Source organism: Vulpes lagopus, chromosome 23 (genome assembly GCF_018345385.1).
Source record: "Vulpes lagopus strain Blue_001 chromosome 23, ASM1834538v1, whole genome shotgun sequence".
Lineage (NCBI taxonomy): Eukaryota > Metazoa > Chordata > Mammalia > Carnivora > Canidae > Vulpes > Vulpes lagopus.
Genome location: NC_054846.1, coordinates 33,894,490 through 33,913,665, shown reverse-complemented (window position 1 = coordinate 33,913,665; position 19,176 = coordinate 33,894,490). Strand labels below are relative to the sequence as shown.

General features: G+C 39.5%; 1 protein-coding gene across 8 annotated transcripts in view; it reads right to left on the bottom strand.

The window, feature by feature from the left end:
• Positions 1-6,075: 6,075 nt before the first annotated feature.
• POC1B (POC1 centriolar protein B) overlaps positions 6,076-19,176 on the bottom strand; it is a 93,501-nt gene continuing 80,400 nt past the window's right edge. For all 8 annotated transcript variants that reach the window (XM_041737963.1, XM_041737961.1, XM_041737966.1 and 5 more), the window contains 2 exons: positions 11,586-11,804; positions 6,076-7,723 (listed from right to left, as the gene is read on the bottom strand). In XM_041737963.1, coding sequence (XP_041593897.1) covers positions 7,619-7,723; positions 11,586-11,804 — 324 coding nt within the window. In that variant the 3' untranslated portion in view covers positions 6,076-7,618. The remainder of the gene's footprint in view (positions 7,724-11,585; positions 11,805-19,176) is intronic.

The window sequence follows — 19,176 nt, the reverse complement described above, 5'->3', positions numbered from 1 at the left end:
TGAGTATTTGGCAAAGGGAAGTGGGCTTGTCATGACTAGGCCATGCATCTGCTTCAATGTGCTTAGGATGCTTTAAAATAGAATTTTGAAAAAAAAAATAGAATTTTGTTTTGTTATAGAAGTTAATACATAATTATTAAAGAAAGTCTGGAAAAATAGAAGAAATTTCCTAAGGGCCCTTTGATTCTGCTCTCATCCTATTGTACAGAGTATGATTTTCCTTTTTTTTTTTTCCACATAACATACAATTATTTTAGAGTTTGATGGTTTTTGAAATATATTGACTGTCATGAAATAAAATATAAAGTGAAGGAGGCAGCACAGAATGTGGCAAAAGGGCTGACTCAGGAGTGGAGGGGCCGGGCTGTGGCCTGGGTCCCCGCACCCATTTAGCACCACTGCATGCCCATTTCCTCAGGATGAAGAGCTCTGCTTCCTTAGTTCTATCATTTCCGACCGAGTCTGCAAGCTCGTGAGAGCTGGGCCTTTAGACACACAAGCCCCCCTGTTCAGACACTGACTCAACAGGGCAGCAGAAGACTGGCAGACAGGTGAGCTGGAAGGTGCTGCCAGGGGACACTGGATGCCCCGTATTTATAGTAACATAACACACAACACAGAATAAAGGACACGAATACAGTGCCAGGTCTTCCCGTTTCCAATCAGAACCCAGAAACCTGGATTTTCACGAGCCATTGTTTCATCTTTAAGTGTCAGCACCTACTTGGAAATACCACAGACGAGGAACAAAATGCATGTGCCCAGCGCCAGTTGGGACTCCAGCTGACCCGGCAGCCAACTTGAGCAACACCAGGGAAAAGGGTGTATTTGGGGGTTATGAGGAGCTGCGTTTTGACACTTGGCTCTACAGCAACTGGATTATTACATAAGCCTAAAACATCAAATGCTTGTGCTGCCGGTGAATAAATATAGTCTGGCCCATAGGATGTTATGGGCCCCAGTTTCTTACATTGGCCCCATAGGACTTCCCACTGCTGATTCCCAGGCCCCTGAGCTTACAGATGCTCTCTTGAATATCCACTGCATTGGGAACAAAGAGTCAGGACCCTCTTTGGCCACAACTCCTTTTATGTGGATTTTTCACGATCCCACCTGGTCCAAAACCACATCCCGCGTCTCTGGCCTGACTCACGCAGTTTCGGGAGAAATTAGAAAGGAGGACGCTGAAAGTCTCAGACAGGTGTTCCCTGGTGTAAAAACTGCCACCTCAAGCAGCCTGTTCTCCTTTTGCCCCTCACGTTGGGCCTTTAATCTCTCCCTTTCAGAGGAAGAAGGAATGAGCAACATCACAGGGACCGGGAGCCCCGGCACTTGGCAATTCTGGCTCTCACTCCCTGAAAGCAGTGCAGAAAGAGGATTTAACGACTTTGAACTTTTTATGTGATTTTTTTTTTTTTTTTGCCTTTGACACAGTTATTAAGTGAGTTCGGAAAAAGCAACAAACCTACAAGAACGTCGGGTTTCTAAATGATTCATCTTCTCAGAGACCTTGATATTCAATCCAGGTGTAGGAATAAACAGTACAGCCCTTGGGGTCTATCCGTGGGGCCTGGAAAGGCTTCAGTGAAATTCTATAGCAAAAAGCCCAGGCGCTTCCCCTGACTTTCTCTTTGTTCTACTACTAACTTTTTATCTCTGAAAAGCAAAGGGATTTCCTTCGGGGATTAAGCAGAGGAAACAACCTAAGGTGGCGATAGTGTTTCATTAAAATTATGAGACGCAAAGGTATCCTGGAGTCGACCTACCAGCCAAGAAGCCCTTTACCCTAGTCTTGGACCTCTTCCCTCTGACCCAGCAGAGAGCTCTTGGTCCCTGCCATGGGAGTTTCTCGCTGTCCTTTCTCTGGGCCACAGGAAGATCTTGGGCACACACAGAGGTGTCTCATTCCAAAGTGATGACCTGCTGCTTTTTTTTTCCCTTTGTATTTTTTGAAAGTTTATTTATTTATTTTTTTGTTTTTACAGGTATTCTTTCGTTAACACAAAATCATTTTGTGATAGATATTTAAAAAACATCAGGGCCATTCTCCTCCTGTCAGGCCGTGGTTTTGAGTCACTAAAAGGAAGAAAGGTTAGAACAAAGCAGATGATTAATTTTCTTGATACATCTGTACAAAGAATGTGAGGAAAGAGAAATCCTTGTAAAAATACTCTTTGGCTCACAGAAGGCCAGTGTCCTGCTCTTCGTTTGTCCTAGCCACACTTTTTATGCCAAACCAGGGGTCTAGAAGGATTAGAGTACGACAGTGGAGAAAAGGATCTGTGTCAAAGCAGCTACACTAATGCCAGCCTGACATCCCCACCTCCCGCCAATGCGAGGCTACATAAAAAGTACACACATACTGCCACTCCAGAGCCATGAAAAAAATCTTGAAATCAACAATTACATAACTCACGTATCTATTACATTTGTTTCCCCCAATTTCCCTACTCCGATTAGTTGCTGACATTTACTTTACAAATGTTCATGGTAACCCAAATGGCCAAATTCTAAGTTAGCCATCGTTTTATTAATTACTTTTGAACTAAAACAAGTTTTCTTCTCCTTTTGGTTAATGGGTAGCTTTAAAATTTTCAAAGAGCCAACTATTTTCCACATTTTTATTTGAACTTTGTTATGTTTTCCTTTCACCTGTTATGACCACTTCGTACATTTTTAGAAAGTTACTTGGCTCATACTTTCATTGTTTCGGTGGTATCACATCAAATCTGATAGATTGCATTTCTGGTTGCATTTAAAGATATGCTTCACTACATCTTGGGGTTTCTTCACTTGGCCCAAATATTATTGAGGAGTGTAAGTTTTCATTTTCATTTTCGTATTTTACTGTGTGATTGGGCATTTTATCTTGTTGGTTCTAATTTTACGATTTGCTCTCTGGATATACGGAATATAGTATTACAACTTACCATGTAATCCAGAACATGAAAAAATACACTTAGACAAAAAAGAAAATTTGCTTATATCTCCATGTAGTTCTTTGTAGCTATGCTAAGTCTGCTTTATTAGTTTTGTGTAATACTATGTCATGGATTAATACAATTCTGCTTCTGAGCTGTTGATATTCTCAATTATTTGTGTTGCATTTCTGCCAATTTTTTCCCCTCATGTACTTTTTGCTTTAGAGGTTTAGAAATTTTAGATGAGTGAGCTAGTTCTCCTACTGCTTTTGTTGTGAAATCTACTTTATTTATAAGAAGAATCTCAAAGCAGAGCCTTTATTTTTATTAGGAACATGTTTGAGATTTGGCCCAAAAGAAAAAGCAATTTTTGTATTTTGCAAAGAAAAAAAGTAGTTACTCACACCCTCTTCACCCCCATTAACCTCTGCCTCTTGGCGAGCCGCTGATCTATTTCCTAGTAAGCCCACGCTGCCATTGTGTTACCTGACCGAGAGTCACAGCTGGGGCTTAGGGAGGACAACCTGGCAATCACACCGTGTTCCTAGATTCGATGTACATTCATAAATCCTCTGGTGCATGAAGTCTAAATCCACATGACTTGCTACGGCAAAAATACTGAATAAGCCACAGTGGAATATGAATGTATTGAAGATATAATTCCACTCACATATCTATTACAGACCCATCCACACACGTCTTAGTGAATTTGCCCATGAGTTGAACATGACTGTCAATGACCTCCAAATGCTGGAATCATTTCTTTCTCTCGGCAGCCAAGTATTTCTACCCAGGGACAGAGGGCTTATCTTTCAATCCTCTTAGATGCACAGAATTCATCTTGGGAACAACAGACCAAGTTGGCCCCTCATGTGAATGAAATGCTAAGTGAGGATCTGGATCGCTTTGTCTTTAAAGAAAAGGCAGCAAGCAAATGATGCTTGTTCTCCAAATGTCAAAGGGCGAGCGAGAATAGTATGAGTTCCGGGTAAGTCTTTGTCTGACTGGCACTTAACTCGGTTCACATGTTCACATTCCAGGCCCGTCTCCCACTTCTCATTTCTGCTCTGCCTCTATTTAGGATAATTATGGCATTTGTATTCTCAGGCTGAATTCCTCTGAAGTTGCTCAGAGGATGGCTTTTGGCCTGTACCTTGAGGTTTCCTGTGTATGGAACGCTAGTTTCTTTTCCTTATTTATTCTTTTTGTTGTGCTTTTAATTAAAAAAAATACTAATTTTGGATTAAATATCGTGCATTCATTCATGACCACTTACTACCTGTATCCTTCCCACAGTTATAGTTGAAATCATATTATTTGGAAATGCAGGCCAGGGAAACAAAATGATTAATAAATAGCAGTAATATCTACCATTTGTTGAGCATTTAGCTCTGTGACAGCTCCTGTGCTAATCATTTCACAAACATAATTCAATTATTATTTTCACTTTTTAGAGGTAAGGCAACTAAGCTTTGGGAGGATCTTTCCTAAAGGTCACAATGCTAGAAAAGAACAAAGCCGGAATGTGCACACAGGTCTTTCCAGCTTCAAAGACTGTGCATGTGGGACGCCTGGTTGGGGGGGGGGGGGGCGGGGGCGGGGAGCTCAGGCGGTTCAGTGTCTGCCTTCAGCGCAGGTCATGATCCTGGGGTTCTAGGATCAAACCTCATATCAGGCTCCCTGCTCAGGGGGGGGAGTCTGCTTCTCCCTCTCCCTCTGACTCCTCACCACCACCACCCCCAACTCCACCACTCATATTCTTTCTAAATCTCTTTCTCTCTCAAATCTTTTTAAAAAGTCTTTAAAAAGAAAAAAAAAAAAAGACTGTGCATGTAACTAGTGAGTTTACAACAAACAGCAAGTCAGAGCAATGCCCACTCTGCCCCAAACATCGAGCCTCTAAATTTTTACCTATGCTATTTCTTCCAGTCCGCTTGGCCTCCTTTTAACTGACGGCTGGCAGTGGATTGAAAACCAAAAACTTGAATAAATGAAAATGCTCATTTGCTCAACAAGTAGCTGCTGAGCTCCTATGAATAAGGCGATGTGTTTGGCGGGGAAATCGAAAGATGACAGCACTGTCCTTTTGAGAAGGTAGAGCCACAGGGGAAGAAGTAGAATGTTGCGTTGGACCAGAGACATGCAGGGAATGAATCGAAGTGAGGGATTTCATCCTGGTGGTCAGGGAGGGCACCTCGGAAAAGGCAACCTGAAGGGGTGCCGGGCTGGCTCAGTCTGTGACTCTTGATCGTGGGGTCATGGGTTCAAGCCCCGTGTTGGGTGTGGACATTGCTTAAGAATAAAATCTTAAAAAAAAAGAGTCTTTGAGAGGCAACCTGTGAGCAGGGCTGGAATGTTATGAGGACTGGGAGAGAGAGTTGCAGGCGGAGGGAATGGCAAACACAAAAGCCCTCAGGCGGGAGCTGTTTTGGTTTTTCAAAGGAAGGCAAAGAGTCCAGTATGGCCAGAGGGCCGTGAGTGAGGGTGACCCAAGGCGGAGGGGAGAGGAGGCCCACAGGAGGGGGAGGGCTCACATTACTACTGTCAAGGCTTGAGCTTTTATGCTGCTGTGAAGGATGGGAAGCCCTGGAAAGTTCTGAGCAGAAGAGGCACATGTGTAAGCTTGCTTTTCAGTGACGGCTCTGGCCAACGATGCAAGGCCAGCAGGCAGGCCAGCTAGCTGGGGGGCACTTGTGGCCATCCGGGTAAGGGACAATGGTGACCTGGGCCCAGGGAAGTAGGCGGCAGAGGCAGTGAGAGGGGATCAGGCATTTCCTCCATCCGGACCACCTCTGCTGAAGGAATGGAGGGATGGGAGGCGTGGGAGAAAGGTCTTCAGCCTGGGCACCTGCCAGGACACCATACAGTCTGTGGTGCCTGTAAAAATACAGGGGACACCACGTTGTAAGGAGTGGCTTAGCCCTGGCACCGGTTTCCAGAGTGTAGGCCGTGGGCCAACAAGCACCTACAGCACCTGCGAACTTGCTATAGACGCAGATATTGGGGCCCCGCCGGCCTGGGGGGCCCGTGGTCGGGGGATAGGGCCCAGGAAACTCTGACAAATGCTCCAGGACAAGGCTAGTGTGCAGGAGACTGCGCTGGAGAAGAGGTTTAGTGTTTCAAGGTTTTAACCACTTAAAAAGAAAAGAACAACTTTCTTAAAGGTAAAATTTTGCCTTTATTGTTTGAAGCTTGAGACATTGTAAACAAAAATCAGTATGACATTTCATTTCTTAGTCTTTTGAATGAGGCTATAAAAATACAATGCCACTTAGTCTTTATAAACTCTTGAAAACGTCTAGAAGTTCACACCTAGTAGGATACAAAAAGGCACTTAAAACACACAATGAGGTGATTTTAAAAAAAACACAAGACCACTGTATAGATATGATTGAAATTGCTTGGGAAAAATTTATAAATACAGAATCCCACATAAATAGGACTTGACTTTTTCTTCTTTTTTCAAAACATGGATGGCATTTCCCCATTTTACCTACAGACAGCATAAATGTGAACTGCCCTCTCCCACCTTCTTTGTTCTTGATTTAGGTTAACAGAAAAACAAGCTAACATTAATTTGTTTTTCTTCAATTTAATCTCTTATTTATTTATTATTATTATTTTTTAGGTAAAACAAAATTCTTAAGTTGTAACCAACCATGCTTAGCATTTTTCGGAATGCTAGACTCATTTCCATTTTGTTTCAAATCACAATTCACTTTCATTTTAAAAAAAACAGGAAGACAATGATGTGACTATAATAGGTACTTATTACTCAGACACCAAAATCACCCTAAGCAACAACATTTCCAAAGCACATGGACATATGTGTATGTGTGTGTGTGTAAATATCACGGTTGCGTCATTCAAGCATCACAGCATACTGAAATCCCACTAGCGCCCTTTTGTAACCTGGGGTCATAGGTCTGGACACAACCCAAATCAGTAAGTGCACTCATCCACGAGAGGAAAGACGTGCACTTTACGCATCTCTAGCTCTTCATATTCTTTCAGGCTGGGCAAAGGATAAGCCATGTACACCATAAATTAAGTAAAAACCCACTGCCCTGTGTCACATATGTGCTGTTGTTAATTAAAATAAGTGCATTCTTGCTGTGGAAATTCTGTGCTTTGGGAATTTTATAAGATCATCATAACAGGGCATTGTTAAAAAAGAATAAAAAAAAATTTTTTTGAGCTGACATTAACGTGAGTCAGGCTACTAACTTGGTCCCTGCATACAGGATGCTGTTTTAGGGGTAACAGCATTACTTCACCCCAAGGGCGTTTTTCATGAAAGAAATACATCCATTGCTTTAAGGAATTGCCTGAATGTGATCAGTTGAAAATAATTTAACAATGAAATTCAGAGATTTGCTTCCTTTCCTGGCAGGATTTGGTCTATAAACAAAAACTGGCATTTACAATAATATGGGGGAAAATATAGAGCCATGTGAATACTTACCACTTTATTACTGCAATTGTAAACGGTAATGATTTGAATTCTCCTTGACATTGATTTGTGTGTTTAAATTAGTCATTAATCACGCCTTTTCTGTCTTTTGTTCTGTTGCTCACCCTTTTAAGAAATGCCATGATAATGAGTACATAGTTGTGTTGCATGAAGCATCGTGTCCTACCTTCCTGAGCATATGTGCGTGTGTTCATTTAACATGCCTCTGCTCACACTTTTCTGGTTAACTTTTCTGCTGGATAACGTTGAATAGCCTTTGCTGATTTTCAAGGCAGTCTTTCAGCTTATCCTCTGTCAATGTCAGTCGCTGCTCCAAGATTGAAACAGTCTGCAAAGGGAGGACAAAATAATCAATACCTGGTGACCTGATGGTGAGGAAAATGATGGTCATCTCTGCATAGGAGATCCTTTTAGGAACGGGAACGTCCACCCCTCTGCCAGGAAGGGTCTCAAAAATTAGCCCCAGAACTTGTCCTGCTTCTGGGCCCTACAATTGGCCAAGGTACTATCAGGAAATGTGAGGAGAAGATAAAAACTGATGCCTTTGGTGAGAAAACAGAAAAAACGAGGCCTCTGTAGACAATTCTTGTCTGATCTCCTGAAGCACCAATGTCAGGGAAGAGGCCACAGGAAGCATTCAATGAGTCCTGCACGCTACACAGCAGTGTGGGGAGTGGGGAGGGTTGGAATGCCACATGGCCAGCCCAGGTGTTACTTATATGTCATCATTGATCACTGTCACAATCAATCCATGGTGCACCCTATCTATACCAGCTGGACACCTAGTTTACTTCAAAAATATTATAATGACCGGCATCGGTTCTCAAACCTTGAAGATAATCACAGCACCTCACAGGGATGTTAGGAAGACTGAATGAAGTAATGCACATAAAACACTTTATATGAGTGCCCAGTACACAGGACTTGATGAATCTTAGCTCTTCTAACTCCTTTGGCTAATAAATGAGCATGTAATCACACACACACACACACACACACACACACACACACGAGTACTACTTTAAATCTGGCAAATCTAATTTTTTGTGATGTTGACCACTTCATTTTCGATCTCTTAGATTTCTTTTAAACTTTTTATTATAGAAAAAAATGGATTCAGGAAGCTGCACAAAACACATGTCCCTGAATGAATCTTGAAGAGAAAAATCCCTTTATAACTGGCATCCAAGGTCAAGAACTAGAACTGTGCCAGCACCCCTAGACTTCTTTCCAAGGGCCTCTCAGAATCCCTACTCCTGCCCTCCCCTGACAATCGCCACTATCCCACCATTAGAGTAATCGCTCTCTTGAATTTCTTTATGGTTTTATCTTTCAAGTGTACATTCTTAGAGACCATAATTTTGTCTCGTCCATTTTCAAAGTTTGATATGTCATTTAAAGTTCCTTTTACTTTATAGCTTCTTATCCTCTCTTTCTTTTTTTTTTTTTTTTTTTTTTTAATTTATTTATGATAGGCACACAGTGAGAGAGAGAGAGAGGCAGAGACATAGGCAGAGGGAGAAGCAGGCTCCATGCACCGGGAGCCTGATGTGGGATTCGATCCCGAGTCTCCAGGATCGCGCCCTGGGCCAAAGGCAGGCGCCAAACCGCTGTGCCACCCAGGGATCCCTTATCCTCTCTTTCTTAACAGTTTGTTGACAGACTCAGGCCATTTAGAGTAGAGTTTGTCTGTATTGCTTTCACTAGACTGAATTGTAAGAACAGCATGCTAAGGGTGCAGGTCAGTCTGTTCTGGTCTCTTATTTTCTATAAATTGGCAGCTAGATTCAAAGGCTTGATTTGACTCAGATTAGATCTGTAAGACTATAACTCTACTAAGACCTATAGTTAAGACTACAGGTAGCGGTCTATTTCACTAGAAGGCATGTTAATAAGGTTTGATCATTTCTTTTCTCTTGACGTTGGATAACCAAGCAGTTGAGGAAAGTGTCTCTTATTTATAAATTATCCCAACTAATAAGTTTTTTAAATGATGGAATTAGAATACCATCATTTATAGTCCTCAAGAATGAGTAGATCTAGGCGTTAAGCTTGGTTATCCAGTGGTGGAATTCATTAAGGAAAGGCAAGATAAAGGCCTCGTCATTTTAGTCCACAAGTTTCAAGATAATAAACTGATTCCCTATGGCCCTCTGAAGGTAAACAATTTTTAAAATATTATTATTTAATTGCTTTTGCTTTCATATTCCATACTATAGATTTTGACTAATTAAAAATTATGTTGATAATATTTTCTACTATTTCTAAGTTAGCTTTATGGGCCAAGCATTTTGCCATACACATGTATTATCACAATTCCACATGCTAAGGCTGTTGGTATGTATATTATCAACACCTTTAAGGCTGGGTAACTCAATTTATCTACCATATAAAATGTAATTTTATTTTATTTCTCATTATAGTTCAGTGCAAATAAGTTATAAACACTGCAACTGAGTCAAGAGATGTTCAGTCATCTGGAATTAAAGTGAATCAGACCATGTTTTACTTACTATTTGCCCACAGAGGCACTGTTTCTATTTTGCAAGTGTGTTGTGCTTGCTTTAACCTCTTCAATTATAAAAGAAAGCCAGCTTTTAAAAATTAAAAATAAAAAATCTTAGAGACATTTAGTAAATCTTAAACTACTCATTCAACCTTGAATCAGGTAAGAAGGAAAGATGGGTCATGAGGCTGAATAGAGAATGGAAAGATTCACTCGGGAGAGGCTCTAAGAAGGACCTGACATTGAATTTGACAGTGTACGTGAAGAAGTCATAGCGATATGGGAAATAAGTCAACCAAAGCCAAATTTGGCATGAGGCCAAAAGGGAAGCTGCCTTTAAAGGGAAGGCACATCTGATAAATACAGAGAGGGTCACCCCTAGCACAATACTGCAAAGTGAAAGTTAGTGATTTTACTATGATTTTCATTAAATAAATCCTGTGATGACTAAAGTTAGTGATTTTACTATGATTTTCTTTAAATAAATCCTGTGATGACTCTAAGTTCTCACATGGCTCTTTCTCACAATCTTTCAGGACCCCAAACCCATATACATCCCCTTGCTTTGAAAGGCCCGGAGATGTCATCTATGGTTTTAGTATTCGTTTAATTAGTGGCTCTAAACCTTGGCTGTAAAACAGAATCATATGGGGTGCTTAAAAAGACAAATGACAGGGCCTTACCCCAGACCAATGGCAATGATCTTCTGGAGATGAGAACTGGCCATCTGTGTCTGTACGTTTTATAACCAGGTGATTATAATGTACAGCCAGTCTTGAGAACAGAATGAGATGATTTCTATATAAGAGCTATTTCAACTTGAAATAAGTATTCTAGAAAAGTAACTAACATCTCTCTAGCTCACATTATAGCCTCTCTTTATAACTTGTAACAGGGTCTGCTCTGGCAAATATTGGCAACCTCATTCTATAGATCAGAGGAGCAATAAGACTTCTTCAGGGAAAACACTGAATCAGCAGAAACCTTTGATGTATCCATTTCAATGCAACACTTCCCTTAAATGACATCTATATCTACTGACCAACAGTTGGAAGACCTTTGGTATATAAAAATCCACAGTATGCCTTCTTTGCGAAGGTAAAATGGTATCAAAGGACGAGGTAACATTCTAAAACAGGTATGCAAAAACCATCACCTCCAGAAGAGCACGACATCCACATAACACAGCTTTGGAATGAGGAAAGCTATATCCTGGATGGTGAGAATATTTTCACTGTGGAGAACTATACACATTGTCAAAATTTCATACTAACCAAATGTGTTAATCATTTCTCTCATGGCCCTAAAGATTTCTTTGATAGTGTCCTAATCTGAACAAGAGACATCAAAAATCTTTGGGTAAAATATTACTGAGCAGAATCAGAGACATTTATAGCATGGAGTACCACTGCTATCATTCTTAGTCTCCACTGTTCCTTCTAGCCTCCAGATGGCAGGTAGGGCACAATGGCAGGTGCACATCTGTGCATGAGTGCGTGTCAATGCACACATGCATATGTACACATGGGCTCTGACCTTACCTGTGCGAGATCTTCTGATGGCAGCTCAGCCGAGCATGCCCTGCTGTACTGATTGCCACCCTGAGCTCTGCTAGTTCTGCAACCTGCTGTAGCCAGGACTATTCTGTATAACTTACCCCTAAGTACAAAGCATGCTAGCCCACCTGTGTCAAAACATTGAGTTGCTCCATAATGTGCTCTAAAGCGTCAGTCACAGCGAGCGGGATGCTTCTTTGGCTCTCAGAAGGGATGTCACTCATGTCTTCTGTTTTCTTTTTCAAGGCTGCTGGTGAACAATCCGGTGACAATAAAGAAGGGTTCAAGAAATATCTGCTGATCTCTTCACCCTTGTCTGGTAAGGTCCTAACAGTGGTATCCGTTGTCTTTGACATCATGGAAAAGATAGGAGGAGTTATATTTTCTAAGATTTAACATGATATATATATATATATATTTTTTTTAATATTCTTCTTCTAAATACCCAGCTTTTATTTAATTGTTTATCTTCAACTCCAGTATTATAGAAATTACAATTACAGGGAGAAAACAAAACTAATAATGAACAGAGAAAATACACCATTTTCCTTGATTTTTAAGATGAAATATGCTCTGTATGTATCTGAGAGATGAGGCATCCTACCACTAAAAGAACTGGTAGATGTAGTATAATTTTAATTAAAAACAAATACCACATCAAGATGACCATTATTTTTTAAAAAATGGGAAATAACAAGTGTTGGTGAGGATGCAGAAAAACTGGAACTCTCATGCATTGCTGGTAGGAATATAAAATGGTGCAGCTGCTGTAGAAAACAGTTTGGCTGTTCCACAAAAAGTTAAATGCAGAATTACCGTATGATGCAATTCCACTGCCAAGTACATGCCCAAAAGAACTGAGAGCAGGGACTTGAACAGATACTGTTATCAGCAGCTTTATTGCCAATAGCCAAAGGTGGAAACAACACAAATATCCACCAACAGATAAATGTAGAAACAAAACGTGGTACGTACATACAATTGAGTATTGTATATACAAAAATGACTGGAATTTTGATACATGCTACAACATGATGAACTCTGAAAATACTATGCTAAGTAAAATAAGCCAGACACAAAGGAAAATAGCATATGAGCCTACTAATATAAGGTATGTTGAACAGGCAAATTCACAGAGACAGACACAGTAGAGGTCACTATGGGCCAGAGGGAAGGGGAAGGTGGAGTTATTGTCTGAAGGGTACAGAGTTTCTGTTTGGAATGATGAAAAAAGTTCTCAAAATAGATAGTGGTGATCATTACACAACACTTGGACTACTTCTTGCCAGTAAACTGTACACTTAAGAGTGGTTAAAATGGTTAACTTTTATGTTGTGTAAGTTTTATCACAAAAAAATAAAAATAAAAAAACCCCTCCAAACATATGGAATGGACAATCTGAAAATAAAATTTAAAAAACAACTCCATTTATAATAACACCAAAAAGAATGAAATACTTAGGATAAATTTAACAAAAGTGCAAGGCTTGTGCATTGAAAACTGTAGACATCACTAAAAGAAATTAAAGAAGATCTAAATAAATGAGAAGGCATCCATGCCCATGTCCATGGACCAGAAGAGCTAATACTTTTAAGATGGTAATACTCCCCAAACTGATAATGTACAGATTCAATACAATTCCTATCAATATCCTAGCTACCTTGTTTGCAAAAATTGACAAACTGAACTTAAAATTCATAAGGAAATGCAAGGAACCCAGAACAACCAAAATAACACTGAAGAATAAACTTAGAGGATTCGTACTTCCCAATTTCAAAATTCAGTACAAAAGTACAGTAGTCAAGACAGTATGGCAATGGGTATAAAGACAAACATGGCTCAATGTAACAGAACTGAGAGTCTAGAAATAAGCCCTTCAACTTCTGCCCAACTGGTTTTTGACAAGGTTGCCAAGATAATTTAATGGGGGAAAGAACAGTGTTTTCCACAAATGGTGCTGGAAAAACTAGATGTCTAAACCCAAAAGTATGGATTTGAATCCTTACCTCTCACACCATATACAAAATTACTTTAATATGGATCATAGACTTGAATATAAGAACTACAATTATAAAAAAATTCTTAAAATACACAAGTAAATTTCCCTGGCTTTCCATTAGACAGAGGTTTCTTAGACACAACACCAAAAGTACAAATGACTAAATGAATAAATAAATTGGACTTTATCAAAATTAAAAACTTTTGTGCTTAAAATGATACCAACAAGAAACTGAAAGAAAAAAAACCCCACAGAATGGAAGAAAACATCTGCAAATCATATATTTGATGAGAGTTGTTTAAGAATGTATAAAGAACACGTAACTCCTATAATTCAAATATAAAAAGAAAAATACCTCAAAAAATGGTCAAAGGATCTATCTGAATGAATGTGTCTCCAAAGACACACAAAATGACCAATAAGCTCATAACAAGATGCTCAACATCATTAGCCATCCGGGAAATGCAAATCAAAGCCACAATGAGATATCACTTCATACCTACTAGGATGAATAAAATAAAAATGACAGAATATAACAAATGTTGGAGAAGGTACAAAGAAATCAGAACCCTCATATATTTGCTACTGGGACTATTTAATGGTGCAGACACTTTGAAAAAGAGTTTTGGTAGTTCCTTAAAAATGTTAAAACATAGAATTACCAAAAGACCTAGCAATTCCACTCCTTGCTATATGCCAAAGAAAAATGAAAACATACATCCACACAAACTTGTACATGAATGTCGTGGAAGTATTATCCATAATAACCAAGACAATGATAACAATCCATATGCATCCAAATGTGGTGATAATGAATGGATTAACAAAATGTAGTATTTCTCTACAGCGAATATTATTTACTCACCAAAGGAATGGAGTACAGAACATGCTAGCATGTGGATGAGCCTTGAAAACATTAGGTTAAATTAAAGAAGCTGTAGGATACATTGTATGTACAATCATACATTGTATGATTCCATGTATGTGAAATGGTCAGAATAAATAAATATATGAAGACAGACTGAGATGAGTGGGTTGCCAGGAGGAGAGAAGAAGAGGGGAGAGATTGGTAATGGTATGAGGGTGATGAAAATGTTCTAAAATTCTGGGGCGCCTGGCTGGCTCAGTTGGTAGAGCCTGTGACTCTTGATCTCAGGGTCATGAGTTTAAGCCCCATATTGGGCAGACGTGGAGACTATGGGGAAGAAAGGAAGAGAGGGAGGGAAGGAGGGAGAGAGGAAAGAAAGGGAGGAAGAAAGTGTTCTAAAATTCTTTTTGGAGTGGTGAAATACTTTAAAATTAGATAGTGGTGATGGTTATACAACTTTGTGAATATACTAAAAACCATTACATTATAAACTTTAAAAGGGTGAATTTTATAGTATGTGAATTGTATCTTAATAAACCTATTATGAAAACAAAAATACAAATATACACATCAGAAAGTTAAAATATTTTTTTAAAGATTTTATTTATTCATTCATGAGAAACGCACAGAAGGAGGCAGAGAGAGAAACAGATTATCCTCGGGGAGTCCAACGTGGAACTCAATCCTGGGACCCCAGGATCATGCCCTGAGCCAAAGGCAGATGCTCAACCACTGAGCCACCTGGGAGTCCCAGTTTTTTAAAAATTTTAATCAATTTTACATTGCTGATTATCATGTGAGAGTTCCTGAGAGAGGTTACCTCAAACGTGGGAAGTATACTGATGATGATGATGGTGGTGGTGGTGATGACAGTTAGCATACAGAGCTTACTATGTACTTGGCACTGTTCCAAGTACTTTACACTTATTAACTGATTTAATCTTCACAATAATTTCATCAGGTAGGTTCTGCTAATATTCCCATTTTACAAATGACGAAACAGAGACTCAGGGAGATTGAATAACTTGAGCAGACCACAAGAAAGATGTATGAACCACAACCAATCATACATCTCAGAGATGCTGAAGTATTCCAGGTACTGTAACTTTGGGATCAAGGCCACTTTCTTTATGAGGCTCCCAACCATTTTTGTTTTTTGTTTTTTTTCGCTCCCAACTATTTTTGTAGGAAGATGAAAACTTCCAAGTTTCCCTCTGTCATAATCTTACAAGTTCACCATTTGTTGAAAATAATAAAAACGAACTCAAAATCCACCAATCACAATTCGTTTGTTTTGAAAGGATGTATAACGCACATTTTCATACTCCTACCCAGCTAAGTGTATCTGCTCAAAGTCTCTGTTTGTTCACTCGGCACATACTCAGGGGGCCTTGCTCCGTGCTAGGCACCCTTCCAGGCCGTGAGAACCCAGCAGTGGGCAGCATTCTCCTGAAGCTTTCATTCTGGACCCTTCAGAATGAAAAGTTTGGTAACTTTTCTACTTACCATCCTCAGAAATTTATGAACTTATATTTTGTTTGATTGTCTAGCAGGCTACATTTATCTTCAAAACCCATCCTGGTCACTGAGTTTTGTTTGGGGCCAGCAACAAATAAATTACTATGCTATGACATGTGGAGGTAATGGAAAAAAGCAAAGGGTAATGGCAGAGAAAGGGGGAAGTATGAAGTCTCCATCCCACATCCCACAATATTAGCCAACAGATGTCTCTCTCTTTCTGTTTCTCAGAGGTATTGGAACCTAGAAATTAGATTATTTCTCACCAACCAACCCTGACTTTGCATCCTGTTTGGGGAAGTTTTAACACACTCACTCATTAAATTAAAAAAAAAATTGAAAAGGGAAAAAATACATTTGATATTCTGGGCTATCCCAAGTTCCTCAAATGAGGCTGCTGTCCATGCTGTTCCCAATCACCTAGGCCTTCTCCTACCTCAAAGCTGTTACTACTCATTTCCTGGGTAAATGCTTACTGAGCACCTATATCATACCAAATATTTACCGATGTTAAATGGGAGTATGGTGCAAGCCTTGCTCTTAAAGATTCTCTGTTGTGGTGAGAGAATTAAGACAGAGCAAGGCCTAGAACCCCCGCAGCACCTGGCACATCACTGGCATTGAAGAATGACAAAGAAACACTAGCAGAGAAGTGACTATAAGACTGCAAACAAGAACAAATGCTTTGGTGCTCCATAAAAGGAAGAAATCACACCATGTTCCCTTAGTGCCTACTTTTATTGCTGACAGTTGAAGTACAGTGAGGTAAAGGATTCATTCATTGATTGAGTCAGCAAACGAAGGCCTCCTATGCTGGGCATTAGAGCTACGGCAAAGAGCAAGAGGGATGCGGTACTTTCCTTCGTGGAGTTTAGAGTTCTCTGAAAAACCATTCATCCAAAAGGATGGCAGGACAATCGTTACCCCTAAGTTTTCCTCGGATAGGTCCACATTTGCCACCTCAAAGATGGGAAGTAGATCCTCACCAAGTGCGTGAATAAATCTGAGTGGCTGAGAAACCCTTACCTCTGCAGATTAAAAGCCTTGACTCTTCCTTTGAATGTACAAAAATAAGAGAGAGTTGACTGATGCAGACAACTTTGATATGTCCTGAGAACTAGATACAAAGCCTCTGACACTCTGCGGGCCACTGACTCTTAACAGACTGTTCAGATGCCATGGTAAAATTAATGCATAATTTTTCATTTGTCACTTACATTAGAGAATGAATTTCTTAGATATATTAATAGAAAATGAAAATCATGGCATTTGCAAGCAAATTTTTATCAGGAAGTGAACCATTCAAAAATGTAATCAAGTGCTCGCTTCGGCAGCACATATACCAAAAATGTAATCAAGGTCCACACATTTAAACTATTACTATTTATATCATTAACAATGGAACATTCAAGATACTGTGCTGCTCTGTTACACACTGAAGTTCATGCATTATATTTATTTCCTTCCTCCTTTCCTTCTTTCCTCTTCCTTCTCCCCTCTCACCGTCTCCCAATCCGGGCGAGGCAGCCAGAACTAATCACTGGTGCCCCTTCACTCTCGTAAGCCATCAGGCCTGCCATCAGTAGAGCACTGTCACCATCATTTCTTGTTATATTTGTGTTTACATGTCTATATCCCAACTAGTTAATGAGAGAGAGTATCTTGAGGGCAGAAGCCATAACTTCAACATCTTTTTTTCTCAGGTGTCTAGCATAGTGCATGCGATACTGATAAGGTTCGCCAGTTGTTGAGTTGAATTCATGGATCTGATTCACTGAATTCACTGTCCTGTATCAGTTGAGCCATCAACAAAATATAAATGTTAATAATTTTATAGTATTTAGAGAGAAGTAAAAAAACCAAAGTTAAACCAATACCATTCTCTACTGAAAATTACTATCTGAAATGCCCCCTCAGAGTCACAATGAGGTAGCAATTGAAGTATTTATGACATAACTGCAAATTTGCAAATCACTTTTTGATTTTCACTCCCCCATCCCAGCATATCTGATGGTTTCTGATGGCCTAGCATAAAGACCTTCTCAAAAGTAGGCATTTCACGTGTGAAGATAATCAATGATTTGGACTCCAGATATATCTTTAATAAATGGGTTAAAATAAATCAGTTTTCACTTATAACTAATATTTTTAGTTTTGGTTTAATTCTGTAAGTAGAAAACCGAACAGACAAAAGTCAAAAAGTCTATCCAGAAGTGGTTTTGACCTCTCCAACTAAAAAGTGAGTTTCCCATCATTGAAAATTCTAAAATAGATTTGGGATGGTCACTTGTTGGGGATCTTATGAAAAATATACAAACATGAGGTCAGGAAATTCAACTGAATGCCCTTCAAAGTCCTTTCCATTCCAGATATTCTGAGATTTTTAAATTGCAACACACAGACACAGTCACTTATAAAATGCCTGCTTGAAATAGACTAGGATAACAAAAAGTATCTTTTGCCTGTATAAAAATAAAGGTAAATATTATTTTTCAAAAGTATTTGAAATTAGTGAATTATTTATTTCCAAAAATCTCTTTATGAGATCTAAAATAATGAAGACATAACACTCATACGACATTTTTTTATTTAGCACTTACATGTCAGAAAAATTCTAAATGGCACTTACAGAAGTGTCTTAGTTTCCCACTGTTGCTGTAACAAATTGTAAGTTTAGTCGCTTAAACAACACAGTCATTATCTTAAAGCTCAGGAGGTCAGAAGTCCAAGATAGGTTTTACAGGGCTAAAACCAAGGTGCCGGCAGGGCTCTAAGGGAGAGTCTCTGTTCCTTGCCTTTTACAGCATCTAGTGGCCCCTGCCTTCCTTGGCTCATGACCCCATCACTTTAATCTCTGCTTCCATTGCCCTATCTCCTTCTCTAATTCCCACGTCTCCCTCCTTCCCTTACGGGGACTCTAGTGATTATATTGCACCCACGCCGATAATCCAGAATAATCTCCCCGACACAAGAACCTTAACTTTATCACATTTGCAAAGTCCTTTTTGCCATGTAAGAAAACACATTCACACAGTCTGGGAATGGGGACATGGACATCTTTAAAGGACCTGCATGCTGCCTACCGTAAGCAATGAATAAACAAAAGAGATTCTGTTGACACAAAGTTATACTCAAGTGGGTGAAACAGGAAAATAAATATACAGATAGATGATGTAATAATGTCAGGTAATGACAAATAAAGCTGGGTAACATGCTATATTATGATACAGTTTCATTGATGATGTATTTTTTTTTAACGGGAAAGGTAGATAACTTCCAAAGGGAAAAGTCATGAATGCCACTGGAAGTATATGATTCTAGATTTCTGTGGATA